Source organism: Trichechus manatus, unplaced genomic scaffold, assembly GCF_000243295.1.
Source record: "Trichechus manatus latirostris isolate Lorelei unplaced genomic scaffold, TriManLat1.0 scaffold00085, whole genome shotgun sequence".
Classification (NCBI taxonomy): domain Eukaryota; kingdom Metazoa; phylum Chordata; class Mammalia; order Sirenia; family Trichechidae; genus Trichechus; species Trichechus manatus.
The window spans coordinates 9,411,352-9,430,983 of NW_004444021.1; the positions used below are offsets into that span (position 1 = coordinate 9,411,352).

The window sequence follows — 19,632 nt, forward strand, 5'->3', positions numbered from 1 at the left end:
TGAATCATTTTGTAAACCAGCTAGTGATATCCTGAACAGGCGTCAGGGAAGGTTATGGCCACATACGGGAAAGCACCTGTACAGGGTGCACATAGTGCACGTCAGTACACAAGGCCCTTCATATGGAAACACAGTGGTACCTTTGAAAAATTCTTAGTAGCATCTATAAATTTTGCAATTTATAAATTGCAAACTAGTTTAGCAATTTATATTATATTGGATAGTTGCTGTTCAGTTATAACTCAAACCCTCAAACTGCTGAATAGTCTTTTAATTATTCTACTCTGTAGAACTGGTTTGTGAGTGTGTTGAAAGAATAGCAGTCTGATTACTTATCCCTTTACTTTTCCTCCACTATTTTATTTTAATATACCTCTCTCTAATATGAATGTTTGAGATGAACATTCACAAGCAAAATATAGATTTGATTAAGTTGCCGGTATCCAGTAATGAGATGGATGGTTTATTGTAATATTATGATTTGACTCATCTTAATCATTGCAAAAAGAGAGTGATTCTGGACTCTATTTTGACCATGACTACATTAATTTATTCTAACTTGTTGTGGACTTGTTAAAAATGAAGATATTGACTACACAGTACAAGTGTTTTCTCCATCTCTTAACTATCAGTGTGACCTTGGGCAGTTTACTCAAATTCTTTGTGTCTCAGTTTCTTCATCTTTAACATGAGAGATTAATAGTAGCTACTTCAGAATTATGGTGTTGGTGAAGAATATTGAATATACTGTGGACTGCCAAAAGAATGAACAAATCTGTCTTGGAAGAAATACAGCCAGAATGCTCCTTAGAAGCAAGGATGGTGAGACTTCGTCTCATGTACTTTGGACATGTTATCAGGAGGGATCAGTCCCCGGAGAAGGACATCATGCTTGGTAAAGTAGAGGATCAGCGAAAAAGAGATGGCTTGACACAGTGAGATGGGTTGACACAGTGGCTGTAACAATGAGCTCAAGCATAACAATGATTATGAGGATGGCGCAGGACCGGGCAGTGTTTCACTGTGTTATACATAGGGTCACTGAGTTGGAACCGACTCAACGGCCTCTAACAGTAACAACGCTTCAGAGAACTGTGAGAATTAGATAAGCGAATGTATCTCAAAACAGTTCCTGAGATATAATAAGTGCTCAATAAATGATGGCTATTATTATTAATAGACTAATAATTAATTATCCAACTGATTAATAGAATTTTCAAGTATCTAATTATTGTGACCTTTGTATAAGTTTTATAAATTAAGGTTAATTATGCTTATACAACTGTGATTATGTAAGTATATAAAATTTATCTGTAGTAGAGTACAATGATTCTTAAGAAGCTCCCCTTTTACCCACTTATTTCTTATAAGAAGTGGCTTTACAGTATATGAATTTATCAAAACACAGATGTAAAAACATCTCAAGTGTGAATTTCTCTCATTTGTAATTCTTTCACATTTATTTTAATATTCTCTTAAGATGCAGCTTGGCAATCCAGTGTAGCATCCTTGGGCTGTTACCCAACCATTAAAATTTATTTTCACTCTTAAACCTTCAGAGACATCACTGAGCAAATCGAGAATACAAAGACAGTAAGAAAATATTAAAACATCATGGTTGACTTAATAGAAAAAAATATATTCACAGTGCAGTTATTTCTTACACAAGTTATAGAAGCTTTGAGGTTGATAATTGAGTTGGCCACATCTTGAGCCCCACTTTAATTTTCACTTGTCCTGTCTCCAGCTCTGCTTAGCCTCCACTGGGCAGAAACTGAGCTCTGCTTAGCCTCCACTGCCTAACTGGCTCACTTTGGAGCCCCAGATCTTCTATCTCTTGATTCTTGTCCTGGGGCTTCTCTGTGACCTGTGCATGCTTAGCACTCAGATGTGTACAACCGACAGAGCCACCATAGACCAATGGGAGAAAGAAGCCTTCGGATAAGTGCTTCCCTGTTTTCATCTTCTGGCCAACAGTACTCAAACTCATTCCATAAGGCTTCTCAGCAAGTGCCAGTGGAATAGAGCATGAGTGGCCAACTGGATTACACACCCTTGTACTGTCTTTCCCACCTTCCCTGGTTTATGCATCCTACCCTGCACTCTGCTTCCTGGAGTCACTTTCCCAATGAACTATCTGGACACAAGCCTTTGTCACAAGGTCCTCTTGCAAGACAACTCAGGATAATAAAATGTTTATTTACTTTTTTATGTGAAAAGAAAATCTCTCAGGCCTAAGGTCACCATAACTGGAATGACTAAGTAAAAAACAAAAAATTAGTAATTCTGCTGAAGAGTTTATTTTTGAACTTGGAAAAATATCCTAATAATAGGAGTTCATAAAAAATGGAACGTATACTTACTGTCAACCACAAGGGAGATCAAGTTGAGGGCGTATTTTGCAGTAAGTACTATATAAAGAAGGATGTTACACCCATTGAAGATATATTTGTAACTCAAAATAGCTTGTAGTTTAAACATGGATTCATTGAGGTAATAAGGTTTCTTGTTCAGAGACTTTAAAAATGTAGTCTTCTAGTCTTTTACTCTTCTCAGATGTAGAATGGAAGGAAGAAAGAAAATATCAGAAAGGTGGTAAACAGGAAGTGGCATTATTAAGGAAGTAAAAGGTTAAAATAGTTAAAACACAACATAGTGGTCTCCTCTTCTTCCTTCAGCTCTCCACAAACCCCAGGTACGTAGCAGTAAACACAAAAGGAATATCCCTTGGTTTGGAAAACCTCCAGTATTGGTTTTGCCTCCTAAGGAAGCATCTCCCAGAAGGGTTCCTTGAAAATAGAGCCAAGTTAGGTAAAATGATCTTAGAAGGTGTTGTTTAAGTTAGGGATTAGCAAACAATAACACAGATGCCAAAGGTGGCAAAGATGAATGGGAAGACCACGGTAGCAGCCATCACTTAGAAGCAGGGCTTCAAACTGGTTCATTCTGGTTCGACCCCCTACGGAGAATTTGTATTTCCATCCAGATATACAGAATCAGAATCTACATAAGAATCACCTGGAGATTTTGTTAAAATTCTTGTTAAACTGTAGATGCAGTGTATATGGGGTGGAAATGCAGATTATCAGCAGGGGGTCAAATGGAATGAACCAGTTTGAAGCCCTGCCAAGAAGCTTAAAACCAAAAAAAAAAAAAAAAACCCGTAGCCATGGAGTTGATTCTGACTCACAGCAACCCTATAGGACAGAGTAGAACTGCCTCATAGGGTTTCCAAGGAGCGCCTGGTGGATTTGAACTGCCAACCTTTTGGTTAGCAGCCACAGCTCTTAACCACCACACCACCAGGGTTTCCCGCTGAGAAACTTGTGTATATACGTGTTTTTAAGTGTGTATTAACCATAAATTCTAGCTTCTGTAATATGTTTTAGCATCCACATCAAGTAACCCTTCTCCATCCATGTCTGCTATACCTAGATAAGAAGATCCCTCAGTTTTCCCTTTAGTAAATGTCCTAAGCCCCAAGATGCAAGTTTCAAATATAGTTGACTCAAATCCTGGCGTGCTCTGACCTCTCCTGGTCACATTTCCCGTGGAGTCCACAATGAAGTTGCCTGCCCACAGTCCTGCTCCATCTCTGCCGTATGATGCCCCCTGCCTTTTCCCCTTGTGGCCCTGTCTCCTGTGCTGTGAACACCAGGGATGGTGAGTATAATCTTTAAATGTTTCCGGCATTTGTCTTTTGATTTGCATTTGACCTTATCATACTTCAAACATTAGGATTATAACAAGTTTAAAAAGCCTGTGCAGGGGGCATAAGAAGGGGAGAAGGAGTGGTTTGAGTCTCTGGGTGGTGCAGATGGTTAATATGCTTGGCTGGTAACCAAAAGGTTTGTTGGTTCGTGATCAACCCAGAGGTGTCTTGGAAGAAAGGCCTGGTAATCCACTTCAGAAAAATCAGCCATTGAAAACTGAATGCTTAGGGGGCACTGAGCTTCTGTTAAGGGTAATGGTATAATTTGGGAACAGACAGAGTGATGGTTGAACAACACGATGATCAACATGATGATCTGTACATTTGAAGATTGTTGAAATGCCACGTTTTGTTACATATATACCACAATTTTTTTAAAAAGTCTTTATAATGGATATTGGACTAAAAAGGAAAAAAAAAACCCATAGAGCACAGTTCTACTCTGACACACATGAATTGGAGTCAACTCATAGACAGCTGGTTAGGAGTGGATCAGAAAGAGTCTCAGAAAGAGTCTCGCTCATCATCTCCCTCTGTCTGGGAACCCACCCTAGGTATTGGGAACCTGAGGCATAAGGAAGCATTCTTCTTGAATGGTCCTAACTGGGAATCTCCTGAGGCTTGTTAGGGCCAGTCTGGCTTGTGTGTTTTACGTTTCTCACCTACAGAAGTGAGAAAGTATGTAAGTACTTTCATGTAATACATTTATAGAAGAAAAAGGAAAGAAAATCAGAGAGACCCAGGCCACTTCCAGTTTTTAAGGATTCCAGCAAAATATGAATATGGAAATGTCAAAACAGGATGTTTTTATGCCGTATATTTTAACTGTTTATACTTAACAAATAAATACTCTTAAAAACATAAAACCCTTTTATTTGAAATATATATAGATTCACAGAAAGTTGTAAAGACAGTACGGGAGCGGTCCCTGTGTATCCTTCACCCAGCTTTTCCAAATGGCTACATCGTATGTAACTATAATACAATATCAAAACCAGGAAATTGTCATTGGTACAATGTGTGTGTGTAGTTCTATGTCATTTTATCATATATATGGGTTTCCAAGGCTTTAAATCTTTACGGAAGCAGACTGCCACATCTTTCTTTAGTGGAGCAGCTGGTGGGTTTGAACCGCCGACCTTTTGGTTAAAAGCTGAGCGCTAAACCACTGCACTGCCAGGGATCCCTATAGATTCATGTAAACACTACTGCAATCAGGATACAGAAACATTCCATCACCACGAAGACCTCCCTCATGCTACCCCTTAATAGCATACCTGTCTCCCTCATCCACCATCCCTAATCCTTGGCAACCACTAATCTGTTCTCCATCTCTATAATTTTGTCTTTTGAGAATGTTATATCAATGGATCACACATTATGTAATTTGTTGGGATTGGCTTTTTTTCACACAGCACAATGCCCTTGAGAACCATCTACATTGTTTGTGTATCAATAGTTCATTCCTTATTACTGCTGAGTAGTATTCAGTGGTATGGATCTATCAGTTTGTTTAACGATTCATCTACTTTGGACGTTTTGGTTGTTTCCAGTCGTTGCTGTTAGGTGCCGTTGAATTGGTTCTGACTCATAGCAACCCTATGTGCAACAGAACGAAACACTGCCTGGTCCTGCGCCATCCTCACGATCGTTGTTATACTTAAGCCATTGTTGCAGCCACTGTGTCAATTCATCTTGTTTAGGGCCTTCCTCTTCTTTCTGACCCTCCACTTTCCAGTTTTGGGCTATTACAAATAAAGCTTCTATGAACATTCATGTACAGGTTTTTGTGCGAATGTAAGTTTCCATTTCTCTGGGATAATGGCACAGGAGTGTGATTGCTGGCTCATATGGTATTTGTTTAGTTTTATAAGAAACTCTCGTGCTGTTTTCCAGAGTGGCATTTTACATTCCCACCAGCAATGTATGAGTGATCCAGTTTCTCTGCATCCTTACCAGCATTTGGTGTAGTCACTACATATTTTTGATGTGTTGTAGGGGAAAAACATCATAAAGTCTAGTAAAGCAAAAAGCAAGTTTTATTTGGCGTATATTCAAAAGGACAAAAGTGGGAAGCGGACAAGCATGTTGCCACAGCCTCGTCTGCCCGAGTCCAAAGAATATCACAGAATAGACAAAAGTAGGAAAATGGACAAACATGCTGCTACAGTCATGTCTGCCCAAGACCAAAGAATATCACAGAATAAGCAAGAATGGGAAAACGGACAAGCATGCTGCCACAGCCATGTCTGCCCGAGTCCAAGGAAGGTTACAGAGTCATCAGTATATATCAACATCACAAAATGGTAGAATCTTTGAAAGCGTCACTTTTCCACTGATTGGCTAGAAATTGTAATCTTATATTTTGAATCATCTTTCTTAACAATCATTGGTACAGGTTTCAGTTATGAAAGTCAGGAGGGTCTTCATTGGTCCAACAAATTCCTATTCACTAAATGTTAATAGAAAAAGAAAAAGGTGAGAAGTCCTTTGGGTTAGCTTTTATTGCCCTTTTGTGAAAACTTCCTTAAGATAATTTCTGAGATTGTCCCATCTGTTGTCTTATCTCAGGGCCCAGTTGATGTGTCTTTCTAAGTCTGTGAGGCCCAGCCCCAGCTGGGTCACAATTCTCCATTCTCAAGGAGAGGGAATAATAACTCCAGTATTGTTTCCTAAATCAGATGCCATTGTGGTTTTCATTTGCATTTCCCTAATGGCTAATCATGTCATCTTTTTATCCTCTTTGGTGAAAGACCTTTGTGTCTTTTTCTCATTTATAATAATCAGATTATTTGTTTTTTTTATTATTTAGTTTCGAGAATCCTTTATGTATTCTAGATATGAGTCATTTGTTAAGGTATATGGTTTTCAAATCTTTTCTCCTGGTCTGTAGCTTGGCTTTTTCATTATCTTAACAGAGTCTTTCACAGAACAAAAGTATTTAATATGCCGAGGTCTGATTGTCTTAGGCTGAGTTTTCTAGAAAAGCAAAAGCAGTAAAGCATATATGTATCTTTTATATATATATATATACACAAAACCAAATCCATTGCCGTCAAGTCAATTCTGTCTCACAGAGACCCTATAGGACACAGCGGAACTGTCCCATAGGGTTTTCAAGGAGCAGCTGGTGGATTCGAACTGCTGACCTTTCTGTTAGCAGCCAAGCTCTTAACCACTACACCACCATGGATTTATATTAAGGAAATGACTCGTGGTTGTAAAGACTGGAATGTCCCAAGTCTGTGGGTCAGGCTGGAGGCTTCTCCTGATTCACATAGCCTCAGGGGCTGGCAAACTCAAGATAGGCAAGTCAGACAGCAGGGCTCTGGCTCACAGGCTGCAAAGACTGATGAATTCCAAGATCTGCAGACAAGACAGCAGGTAAACTGCTAGCTCAAGTCCCAAGAACCGGAGGTCAGATAAACAGGAGCCAACTGCAGGATCCAGAGCATGTAAAAGCCAACAAGCCTTGCCAGAAAGTCCACTTACATTGGACGCAAGCCACACCCCGAGGAAACTCCCCTTCAACTGATTGGCTACTCACAGCAGATCTCATCATGGAGGTGATCACATTATATCAAAGCTCATCACGGAGGTGATCACATTATTATAAGACTGCCAGAGTATATCATAACTGCCACACTACTGAGAATCATGGCCCAGCCAAGTTGACACACAACCTTAATGATTATACCAATTTATTGATTTTTTTTCTTTTAGGGATTGTGTATTGATGTTATATCTAAGACCGCTTCACCAATCCTTAGGTCCTGAGTATTTTCTCCTATGTTTTCTTCTAAAGGTTTTATAGTTCTGCATTTTACATTTAAGTTCATGATCCATTTTGAGTTAATTTTTATATAAAATGAAAGATTTAGGTCAAAGTTCATTTTTTACCTATGAATAGCCAACTGCTCCTCCGCCATTTGTTGAAGACTATCTTTTTGTTGAATTGCTTTCTCGCATTTGTCAAAAATCAATTGTCCATATATGCGTGCATCTATTTCTGGATTCTGGATTCTGTTCCATTAATCTATGTGTTTATTCCTCTGCTAATACCACAGTCTTGACTATAACTGCATAATAAGTCTTAAAATTGAGTAATTTCACCCACTTTATTCTTTTTCAAAACTAATCTTTCAAAATAGTTTTTCAAAATAGTTTTAGCTATTCTAGTTCCTTTTCTTTCTATAAATTTTAGAATAAACTTGACTTTATTAAAAAATCATTTTAAATGCTTATACTTAAAAAAATCAATGCTTTAAAGAATTCTAATAATACAGTGCAACCTAGTTGTTTTGTTTAGGAGATAATTATAGGCTGTATTAAAATATTAATTCAGACTAACGCATAATAGCAGTGTGTAAATATCTGATAAGTAGACACAAATTTTAAGTTATTGTGATGTCTTCCTTCAGTCCTAGCAGTATATTCCTGTGACTATATGCACAGGCCTCATTTAGAGAATGAATCAAAATCAAATTTTGAAGTTCTTTGTGTATCCACAGCCTGGAGCCAAGTGACGCTTCTGTCCCTCCCCTAGTCCTGAAAACAGACCCTGTTCTCCATTCATAGTAAGAAGAACAAGGATCAGTAACTTAACCCTTCTAAAACATGAATACTTTTTATCTTATACTTGGAAAATGGGCCACTTGTTTTCCTCAAAGATTTCGTAGAATGAAGAGAAAAACATATAAATACAAATATATGTAGTACATTTATAGAAGATAAAGGATGAAAATCTATTCCCTGGTGCAGGTAGGTCTGGAAGGAAGAATCAGCTTCTGTGAATTCATTTTCTTTCTTTTATTTTGAGAAATCCACAGAAAATACAAATTAAGATAAAAAATCCTTTATGTAAAGACTACACCTTAGTTATACACATTATTAGGAGTCTTATTTGTTTTTTTAACTCACACAATCTTCCATATTTTACAAACTAAAATGCTAAAAATGTTTACAAAAGTTTTGGAGGTAATTATAAGAATACCTGTAAAGACAAATCTCTCATCACTCAACATTCAACTCGTAGTAGTGAAATAGGGTGCTGGGATCCATCATAAGATCATGACTAGGCATAGACGGAACCATCTATGAAGTATGGCTTGAAGAGTATGAAAGGAGACCGAACATGGTGGAGGTAAGACAGACATCATCCTGGCACTCATTCCCATCTTGGTTCAATCATTGAAACAACTTCTTAGCATCATAAAGGCTTATGAAAAGGCAAATGTCTCTGCAAAGAGTTACACTATAAACCAGTAGTTTTTTTTTGTTTTTTGACTGCTACATTTTTATTTTGCACGTAAGGAAAACAACCAATCGACTAAGCAGTTCCAGAACTGCTGGTATTCATTAATCAAGAAGGAAATGAGGTCAGAAGGCAAACTTTTCATTTGCTCTCAGACACATATTGCAAGTATCAGAGAAACTCACAACAACACATGCAGCAACATACAGAGAGCCCGAGCAAGAACGGTGAGTAGTGATGATCCACAGAGGTCAGACCTGAAGCAGTGCTCCAGGAAGCTTGAATCTGTCAGCCTGACTTTCACCCTGGCCCCTTACCATTGGCCCTGAAGTTCATTGCCCTTTGTCAGATTCAAGTCCAAGCAGCTCTTTCCTGCTCATATTGCAGGCCCTTCACTTCTTCCTGGAAACCCTGGTGGCATAGTGGTTAAGAGCTATGACTGCTAACCAAAACGTCCGCAGTTCCAATCCACCAGGTGCTCCTTGGAAACTCTATGGGGCAGTTCTACTCTGTCCTATAGGATCGCTATGAGTCGGAATTGACTTGATGGCAACAGGTTTGGTTTTTTTGGTTTTCACTTCTTCCTATTCTAAGGTGGCTAATCCATAAATGGAAATCCAGGCAGCTCCAAATACACTTTCCCAGCTGTTTCACATGTCATCTCCACAAGGTAGGCCTCAGCTAAAATTCTATATAGGAAGTTCCTGTTGCTATCAAGGAACTCCCACCCCCTCTGCACTACTTTGCTGCTGAAGTTCAAGTTCTGGTCACTTGGCTACCCTGTCTTCAACTCCTCTGGTTTCTCACCACTTAGCAATCCATCATTGTCAGTTTCTCCAGTGCCCTCACAATCACTGGAGGAGTACTTCTGCAACTCCCTCTGATGACCCAGGGCTGCAGTTACAGGCACAAAGAGCTCTCCTTTATTCCTTCCAGGTTCTGAATTCCTTCACTCCTTCCCTTCTGTCTCCTTGGTGTATCTGTACTATGAGTGTTCGACTGTATCACTTTCAAAGCTGTGCTTCGACTCTGGCCTGTGGATGAAGCTCTACACCCTGGCATCAGCAAAGAGCCTGATACAGAGTGGCCTGCAGAGAGTGGCTTCGTGGTATTCCCAGATGCCTCAATCTGCCATAGGGAGTGGGAAGCACAGCTTTCTTAAAAACTTTTTGATCCTGCTTCAGTTTCTGCACCAGTGTGGGTATAAACTTACTTTTTAAAACCCTTTGGATCACATGGTGCTGACATCAAAGCCTTCAGCCAATCTGGGAACTGACCAGGACTCTACAAATTCCTTAGGTAAATGCCGGATTTACTACATGGCTTCCTGCTGTCGGGGTCCTGGGCTGGGCAACTGGTGCCTATATTTGCCTCCGAATTTTCCGGAACTGGATTGCTTTTTTCTGTTGTTTCAGGGCTCAGAGGGAGAGAACCAATAGCAAAGGCCATGCGTGGAAGCATGACAGGTGGTTGCAAAGCCTCAGGCTAAATCACGAAGCAGCCAGCCCTTTTCTCTTTGTAAGCAAGGGCAACCGGGCCTTGTCAGCCGGCTTAGACGTTCTCTGTATAAAGCCCCAGAAATCTAACACCTAACACAGCTGGTGGCGTAGTGGTTAAGAGCTCGGCTGCTAACCAAAACGTAGGCAGTTCGAATCCACCAGCTGCTCCTTGGAAACGCTACGGGGCAGTTCTACCCATCCTATACTGTCTCTTTGAGTCGGAACCGACTCATGGCACCTAACAACAACAACAAAGAACAGTAACGCCCCACAAGCATGCCGAACTCTAAACGGGTGATGAAATATGTCACTAGTAAAGGGACACGTGGTTCCAGTGTAGCTGATCACCTGCCACTGCGCCCCACACAAGTGAGAAGAAACAAGGGCGGATGCGACGGAAGAGTGCCCGGCGCTAAGGGGGCGTGGCCTGGAGCGCCGGGGCGCAAGGCCCTGCTTCCGGCTGGAGGCCCTGGAAGGGATCGGTACCTCCCCTCCTCCTGCAGCTCCCACTCCTCTGGCTCCAGGTTGAAATGAGGTCTGGTTCACAGCCAATAAGGCCGGCGCCCGCCACCCCCTGGGTCGCAAACCCACAATGATCAACAGCAGCGCGGACACGCCCGCCCAGAAAGAGCCTCAGAGCAACCGCCGTGACGACAAAAACCAAACCCAGTGTCCTCCAGTCGATTCGGACTCATAGTGACCCAGTGTGGTCTCCGTTTTTTGAAAAAATCTTTCCCAGGTGATTCTAATGTGAGGCAGACTTGCGAGCCATTGCCTTAAACCTCTCACCAGTTGTAAGCTTTCAGTTAATGGCCTGTTACACACTGGAATCGGCTGGGGAGCTGTTAAATGCCAGGGCACCACCTCCAGAAGTTGAGTCAATTGTTTTGAAGTAGAGCTCAGGCATCTGTGTTTATAAAAAAACTCAAACAAAACATCTCTCAAGGTGATTCTAATGCACGCCCAGGATTGAGAACCAATGAAAATAGTAAAAGGGAAGGGTATCTTTTTGGACAGGCATGATGGGGTGGTGGGGATAAAGCGTGAATGGCGTGTTGAAGAGGAGGTCGTAAAGGGTTGCAGAAACATTTCGCCTCCTTATAATTTTCCCGCTAAGTAATTGGGTGAGGCTGTGAAGCTAGAATTCCTCTCTTTACTGTAACCCAGAGGCAAAAGCAGTGTGCCCGAGTGAGCAGGCCCCAGCAGAGAGGGAATATGAGGAAGCCAGGGCTCAAGACTTAACCTTGGACTGCAGGGTAAGTTTTGTTCTATAATCTTCTCAAAGAAACCTTGAAGAGTTGTCTTTCATAAGCCAAAAAGTTATAGTTTGATGAAATCTGCACAGAAATCTGCTATGGTACTCCTTAGTAGCAACTCTCACATACTAGAGCACAGTATCGAGTTTATCATTTGGGTGAAACCGTTATTAAAGACATTCTGCCTCTTTTTCCACTTGAGATTTCAACTTCGAATTCTGAAATGATTGCTCTTACAAGCATCTGAATTCCTCAGACTCCAGCCCCTCTGGAAACACACACATACCCATTGGTGTCATAGCATACAAACCCAGTCAGTGGTCTAGCTCAGCACTTTCCAGGGAGTTAGACTGCAAATAACATTTTAAACTCTAAGATGTGGCAGGATTTTTCAGTTTAATAGGATGCTTGTAAACAGGGATTTAAAAAAAATGCTTCCTTTTGTTTTCTTATTCCTTCTGAATTTCCACCTGAAAGCCCTAGATGACAACATATTTGCAATGAGCTGAGGCCTGTCAGTCAAATGTTTCCTTTCATCACAAGGAACAGGGACAGGAGGGAGTTCTGCAACTGTGACAGCCTTTTTGTGATTCAGAGCATTTGTTTTAATATATCCCAGGCACAATGGGAAAGCAATAAATATATAAATTAAAAAAAAAACCTTACACTAACATATGAATCCATCCAATTTATTCACTGAGCCATTTCTGTATTTAGTAAGATCAGGGCCCTTTAGGGGAAACAAACATGCTGACATTTTAAGAGTATATTCTTTTACTGACAAGTATGTATCACTGTAACAAAATTAGAAGACCTTGGTTTAAAAAGACCACTGATTACAGTTTGTAAAAAATTTACTGTGCCCATAATCAACGAGTTCTCCTATTTTTCTTTTTTTTTTTTAGGAACAGTTCAATATTTAGACTGTATATCAGTTATTTAAAGGAGCTCTATTTGAAAGAGTAATTTCTTACTGGTGATATTTATGCATAGTTTTCCTTTTTTTAATATACACATTAACACATTCCTTTAGCAAATGTTTATTGATTGCCTACTGTAAGACAGAACTTTGTACGCTGAGGAATAAGAGGTGAAGAATATAGGTATATTATAGAGTTTAAAGGACTGACTCCTTGGGAAGTAACAAACCAGATCTCTGAATTTGTGTGCTACAAAAATGATATGTATGTGTGTGTGCAGTCTCATGAGAAAGCTGGAGAATGTACACATAAATAATAAATAGGATGATTTCAGATGGTGGTGAGTGCTCTGAAACATGATAAATCATCATTTTGTGATTTACAAAATAAGCACTAGTAACTACTGAAGTTACTAATGGCCAAGCTAACAGAAGTCTATAATTTAAAGCTCTCTTTCTAAATAATGTAACTACTGCAGGTTGGTTACTAAAAAACTGATTAGTTGGTTCTATTGTTTTGTGAGCAAATGTTATCTATCTCATAGCAACTTAAGTTATTAATGATTAGTTTTTATGCTAGTCAACAGTATAAAACAAAACAAAACAATAATTGTAGCTTGCACAGTTTGATCAGGTTACAAGGGCATAACTAAATATTAATATTTTATTTAATATTAGTAACCTGTATATTAATATTCTATGGTGATAAATACTTCTGTATGAGCTGCTAATAACTAGAACTAGCTATGATAAGAGCTGTTAACAAAAGTGATTCTGTTAGTAACATTTCACTGTTACTCAATGAGTTCAAAAGAGTGAGGTAAAAGATCTATATTATCTGTTTTAATTGTACTTTAGGAGAGCATTTATTTACAACTTGAGCTCATTGGTGAGTTTCTATATTTAGCCTATGTTGTTACTGTTAGCTGCTATCCAGTCAACTGATGAGTCCACAATGGGATCAGAACTTTGTGATCCATAGTGTTTTCATTGGCTGATTTTTGGAAGATCACCAGGCCTTTCTTCCTAGTCTGTCTTAGTCTGGAAGCTCTGCTGAAACCTGTCCAGCATCACAGCAGCACAGAAGCCTCCAGTGACAGACAGATGGTGGCCACTACTGAGGTGTTTTGGTGGGAAATTGAAGCCCGGTCTCCTGCAGAAGGCAAGAATTCTACCACTGAACCACCACTGCCCTCTATTTAGCCTACATAAATATAAATTTATATCTTTTTATATGGTATATAATTTAATAAGAAGCCCTTGTGGTGCAATGGTTAAGCACTCAGCTGCTAACTCAAAGGTTGATGGTTCGAACCTACCCAGTGGCACCATGGGAGAAAAGACCTGGCAATCCGCTCCCGTAAAGATTACAGCCTAGATAACCCTATGGAGCAGTTCTGCTCTGTCACATTTGGTCACTATGAGTCAAAAATTGACTCAATGGTACACAACAACAACATGATATATAATATGATATATATTATAGAATTAAAAACCTTACTAATACACGTTGCTACATTTAGATCTTAGCTGCATCTGCATCTGTGTCAAGATAAATTAAGATTGCTTTACGATTCCCTGGCCAAGGATTTCATCATGTAGGTTCATTATCTGCTGTCTAGGCTGGTTAGTTCGTTGGATTAAAGCCTGGGGCTCATAACAAGAAGGTCAGAGATTTTGTCATGTCTGGGTTAATTTACCTTGACCTCCATTTGTGTTGTAAATCTGAACCACCTCTTACAAATCTGTGGTTCACCAAAGTTCTGGATCAGGAACAGGAACTATCATACAAACAATTCCATCTCACTGACTTAGGCACCTGGCTTGTTCACACTTCATGCCCATTTGTTTATTGGATGATTTGGTGACCTGCAACAACTTGCCTAATATTTAGTGTCAATTAGTGAGTTTTGCTTTTCTCTAGGACTAAAGTAGTCAGAGAGATTTATGATTTGTGAAAGTGATTTGATACTTTTAATTTTGAATTAAATTTAACTAAAATTCCCCATGAATAATCATTTATCCTTATATAAAAGCCACCAAGAATGATCTAAATACCGATAACTACCAAATCAATTTGGGGGTTGGGCAGTTTTGCTGTGAATCTGCATGCCTACCCTCAAATCTTGTTGATGGGGAACTCCAGTTTCCTTCAAAGTATCTCCTTACCTTCTTGGGAAATCCCCTGGAGGCTGCTCATACTGCTTATGAATATCGCCTTCTTCATCTTCTATTACCGTTTTCCTCCATTTCTAATCTGGCTCTTGGAGGCAAGGGTGTCCACTGGCCACAGTGTCTCTGATTGTTGTCAGCTCAAGTTGCTGGCCATGATCTGGCCTCAGAGTTCCTCCATTTCTTATCCCAGGGGAGAGAGTACTCTTGACGCTCCCTCCCCTATCCTCGTGCTATACTCTGATATACAAACTAGAGAGCAGCGTCGATCGATAAATATAATGAAACCGCTCCATTTTAATTCCTAGGTTTTAAATCTCTACTGTTTTCAGTGGTGTGGCTGGAGCTGGCTTGCCAGTGAGAGCTTGAAATCAGCCATGGTGGGCGTTTTTACACCATAGAAGTCAGCAAATGAAGTGCTACAAGTCAGGACATTTTTTTCCCCATTAAGGAGATAATTACCAGCACACCACTGGTTCTTTTCCTTTAACTTGTATTTTTTTGCCCAAGAATCTAGCATGTGACCATGGAAGTGGAGAAACAATTGGGCTGACAGGCTGGTACCGCCTTCCCAATCCCGACTCTGCACCCTGAGCCTAAAATCTCTTTCCTCAGGGACCTCCTTTCTCAGAGGCTCCTAGGTTATTGATAAAAACAGATGCCATGTGGTTCTCCCTCCTCCTACTAACCAAAAGCCAAACCCTGTTGCCATCAAGTTGATTCCAACTCATAGCAACCCTATAAGGCCTACAATTTTGGCTGTAAACTTGATACCTCTAGACTCTTGGTTCCCTTAGGGAGATGGATACAGGGACCCCTTCGCAAACCACTGTCCCCAAACACATATCTTCCAGTCTTTCAGACATGCCTCAAAATTAGGGTTAACACTGTTTAGGATCTCAATCAGGGAAAACCAGAGGCAAATGGTGCACTTTGATTGTTAACTGCAATGAGCCCTTTACCAATTACCCTGTTAGTTGCTTTTTCCTCATCCTCCTCCCGTTTCCCAGTACCACCTAAGTCAGCACAATTGAACTGAATAAATCATTTTAGTACATGGATACTGGAAAAGAAATAACTAGAAAAATGATAATGTTTTTGTATATGATTTGATATAATTTAGGTCTTTTGAACTGTTTAATAGGCTTTATATCATATGCCATGTTTTCAGAACATTTTAAAGAAGGGACTAAAAGGTTTTACTTAAACTAATTAAAGGTTTCAAACTTCAGTATTCTAATCTTCATAATCTCAGTCAAATGCCTTAATTACAAAAATGAATTACTCTTTAAAATAAAATCCAAAGTGCTATAGTTATAAAATTATTGTTAAAATTTCCCAGTATAGCAATATTATAGGGTTAATAAAATGGAGGTTAATGAGAAGAAACACCAAGATTCCTGCAGTTTCTACTTTTTTATAGTTATAATTATTTCAACTATATACTTCATATGTGCTGTACAGTACAAAGCAATCTCAGGTTTATCCCCAGATGGCAGGTAGTTGAAATCTGCACTTTGCCAGGACACTTTGACCTGTTAACTAACACAGTGCAAGGGAAATTCATACACATTACCTACTATGTCCATACTGATCAGCATCTTCTAAAAGTAAAAATCAGTGTTATTCACAATGTCTTGGTAGGATTTCATGTTCTCAACAGAGATTTATAGAATAGCCTCTCTGTGCCAGGCCCTGTGCTAGGTGAGAGGAATAAAGTGATAAACTAGACTGTTTCTGTCCCCTAGCAGCCCCAGTCTCAGGGAGGATGTAGACAGATAATCCAACTGCTACAATGCAATGTGTGAGGGCCAAGGAGGTGAATATGCAGAGTGGATAGGAGCCCAGAGGAGAGGCACTGATCTGTCCAGAAACAGGTCAAGAAAGTTTACCAAAGTCTGTACAAAATTGCTTTAGCTGTTTTAACTTGGGTTCAAAACTGTTCCCACACCCTATAGAAACAGCAAATATAGATGAAAAATGTATAATTAGTGCTAACCATTCATGGGCGTCCTCCTGTTCACTTTCTCCACAATACTGGCACCATCACCACTGAAGACCTGTTTGGAGCCCCTAACTCTGTTCTTGATGTAATTTTTTTCTTTAATATGTAGTGCTGAGTCAAAAGAGAAGACTATCTAGTCTGTGGTCTAGTAATAACCCTCTGGGAGGTGTGCTATATAGTTATGTTAAGTTGTCTCTTAGCCTTCTTTTTATTCAGAATATAGTCCCTAACTTTTCAAAACATCGTTTGTACACATTTCCTTTCTTTTAAGATGAAAAGTGAGCTCTACTTCATCCTGACATTAGGACTGATCATATAATCTACATTTTAAAGAAACATGCTTCTATCAAAATAACTTCCCAGAAATAGGCGAAGTACGGTACAGTAAGACCTTTCCACGCATGGCTGAGTAGATTCTTCTAGAACATTGTGGATATAAATTTAAATTATGATGTCAGTGTCCTGCCCTGTTAATTGGAGTGCAAATACTTCTTTTAGCAGAATATTGCATTCTTTTTGCAGTATTATATTTCTGAAAGATAATCTTCAAACAGTGCAAGCATTCTTTGTTCTCTTTTTCCTTAATGATTTTGGAAGAAAAGATTGTTTTTGTATATAGGCCAAGTATGTTTTCTTATCATGCATGGTTTTAAGCACTGATTATCCTTTAATTATTTACTTAACTTTATTCTTTCCATGACTGATTTCTTCTCAACCAGAGAACAAGTGTTAATTCAAATCATTTTGGAAATGACCTAAAAGTCATTCAGATTATCTTAAGCAGGTTTAACATAGCATATGAATTGCTTAGGAAGTCTTGATAGTTAACTAATGATCATTCTTTGGATTTATAAAAACAAGCAACTTCAGAGGCCTTGTCTTTGTAAACCTTGTTTCTATTATTATCCAGCCTACCTGTAACTTCAGAAAAGAAGTCACTCAGAAAACTTCCTTTACCATTGCCTCTTCTATCTAGATTCTTACAGTAGGAATTATGGCGAGATGTAGATGCAGACACCTAACCAATGACCTCTTTGGGGGAGCCCAGCCCACGGGAAACTGCAAGGTGCCCTAGTAAGTCTTCAAGCTTTGAATGGCTATTATGTTGTTGTCAGCAACTTATCAACCTGCTTAATATTTTAAAAAGAAATGATTTTTAATTAGCAGCTGATAAAGTCCAAATGAATTAAAAAGAGAATTGGATGGTGAGTATCCTGAAACACTGGAATGTGTTTCTGAGGATGACTGAAGAATTGGCTACTTCTTGTTGTTAGGTGCCATTGAGTCGGTTCTGACTCATAGCTACCCTTTGTACAACAGAACAAAATGCTGCCCAGTCTTGTGCCATCCTCACAATCGTTGCTGTGTTTGAGCCCATTGTTGCAGCCACTGTGTCAATCTATCTCGTCAAGGGTCTTCATCTTTTTCACTGACCTTCTACTTTACCAAGCATGATGTCCTTCTCCAGGGACTGGCCCCTCCTGATAACATGTCCAAAGTATGCAAAATGAAGTCTCACCATCCTTGCTTCTAAGGAGCATTCTGGCTATACTTCTTCCAAGACATACTTGTTCATTCTTCTGATAGTTCATGGCATATTCATTATTATTCACCAACACCATAATTCAAAGGCATCAATTTTTATTCAGTCTTCCTTATTCACTGTCCAGCTTTCATATGCATATGCGGCGACTGAAAATATCATGGCTTAGGTCAGATGCACCTTAGTTCTTAAGTGACATCTTTGCTTTTGAACACTTTAAAGAGGTCTTTTGCAGCAGATTTGCCCAATGCAATTATTAAACAATTATTAAATTGTTTGATTTAATAATGATGGGGTGATTTAGAGGCAGCCCTTAGGAGACAAGGTAATGCAGAGTGACAGCTCAGGGTTTCTTCAAATTTAAAATTCTATGACAAATGAACCTATTTTCTCAAAATTGTTTACAACACAGCATAAGGCTCAGGGTTTTTTGTTTATTAACAGGCATATAAAATTTTAGTTATAAAACAACAGTTAGCAGAAGTCTGGAAATCATTTTCAAATTAGTGGTCAGGCCTTGTACAAAATGGTTTCTAAGCTCGAAGTTGCTGTATGAACTTCAGCAGAATCATAAATGTTGCCAAATGGAGAAAGTGCTATGACCCAATTTCTCTATACACATGTACCATTTACTTCACCACCTTGAAGCCTGATAAATAGGGAGTGCCTCATCCATTTTTCTGGGTTGGCAGTGTTTGCCATGCAGGTAGAATACACGCAGGTAGAATTTCATACTGTGCTAAATCACAGCATTCTGAAAAACTCAGGGCCTTGCAAAAAGGCCATATCTCAAAAAAGTTACTGCTTCAAATAAATGTGCCATTTTATAAAATTACACCTACTCTATCAGAAAAAAAAATGTTCTTTCTTCTGAGTGACATATAACTGCCATTTATAGGGAATAGGACATTCTCACATAGCAGGGCTGAGGAATGGCTTTTGAAAGCTGAGCGTATTCTCTGAATGATAAATGTGATAGAACTCTACGGTACTCAATTGGGAAAGGACCTTCCCTCTAGAGCTGAGTAATTTCTCTATAAAAATGAAACCTGTATTATTATGCAAGGAGTAATTACTTGGTTATACTTGTGACATTAAGGAGATATTCAATATATTTTAAACCTGAAGGCATTTAGTCAAGGCTTTTCACCTTGTTGAAGTTGGACTTTGTGAGTCATCTGGTCAAATAGTCTTTTATTTTACATGTGTGGAAACTCAGGCTGACAAGTTGAGCTTCTAGTTAAAACCAGGAATAGAATCCACCCCCACCCC

General features: G+C 39.3%; 1 protein-coding gene across 2 annotated transcripts in view; it reads right to left on the minus strand.

The window, feature by feature from the left end:
• Positions 1 to 19,632, minus strand: part of STEAP4 (STEAP4 metalloreductase) — a 31,541-nt gene that overhangs the window by 11,053 nt on the left and 856 nt on the right. Inside the window, exon 2 of one of the 2 annotated variants that reach the window (XM_023736081.1) lies at positions 2,364 to 2,548. The exons of the other annotated variant lie outside the window; for it this stretch is intronic. Within the exon in view, the coding sequence (XP_023591849.1) occupies positions 2,364 to 2,481 (118 nt within the window). The 5' untranslated portion in view covers positions 2,482 to 2,548. The remainder of the gene's footprint in view (positions 1 to 2,363; positions 2,549 to 19,632) is intronic. 2 annotated transcript variants of the gene reach the window in all.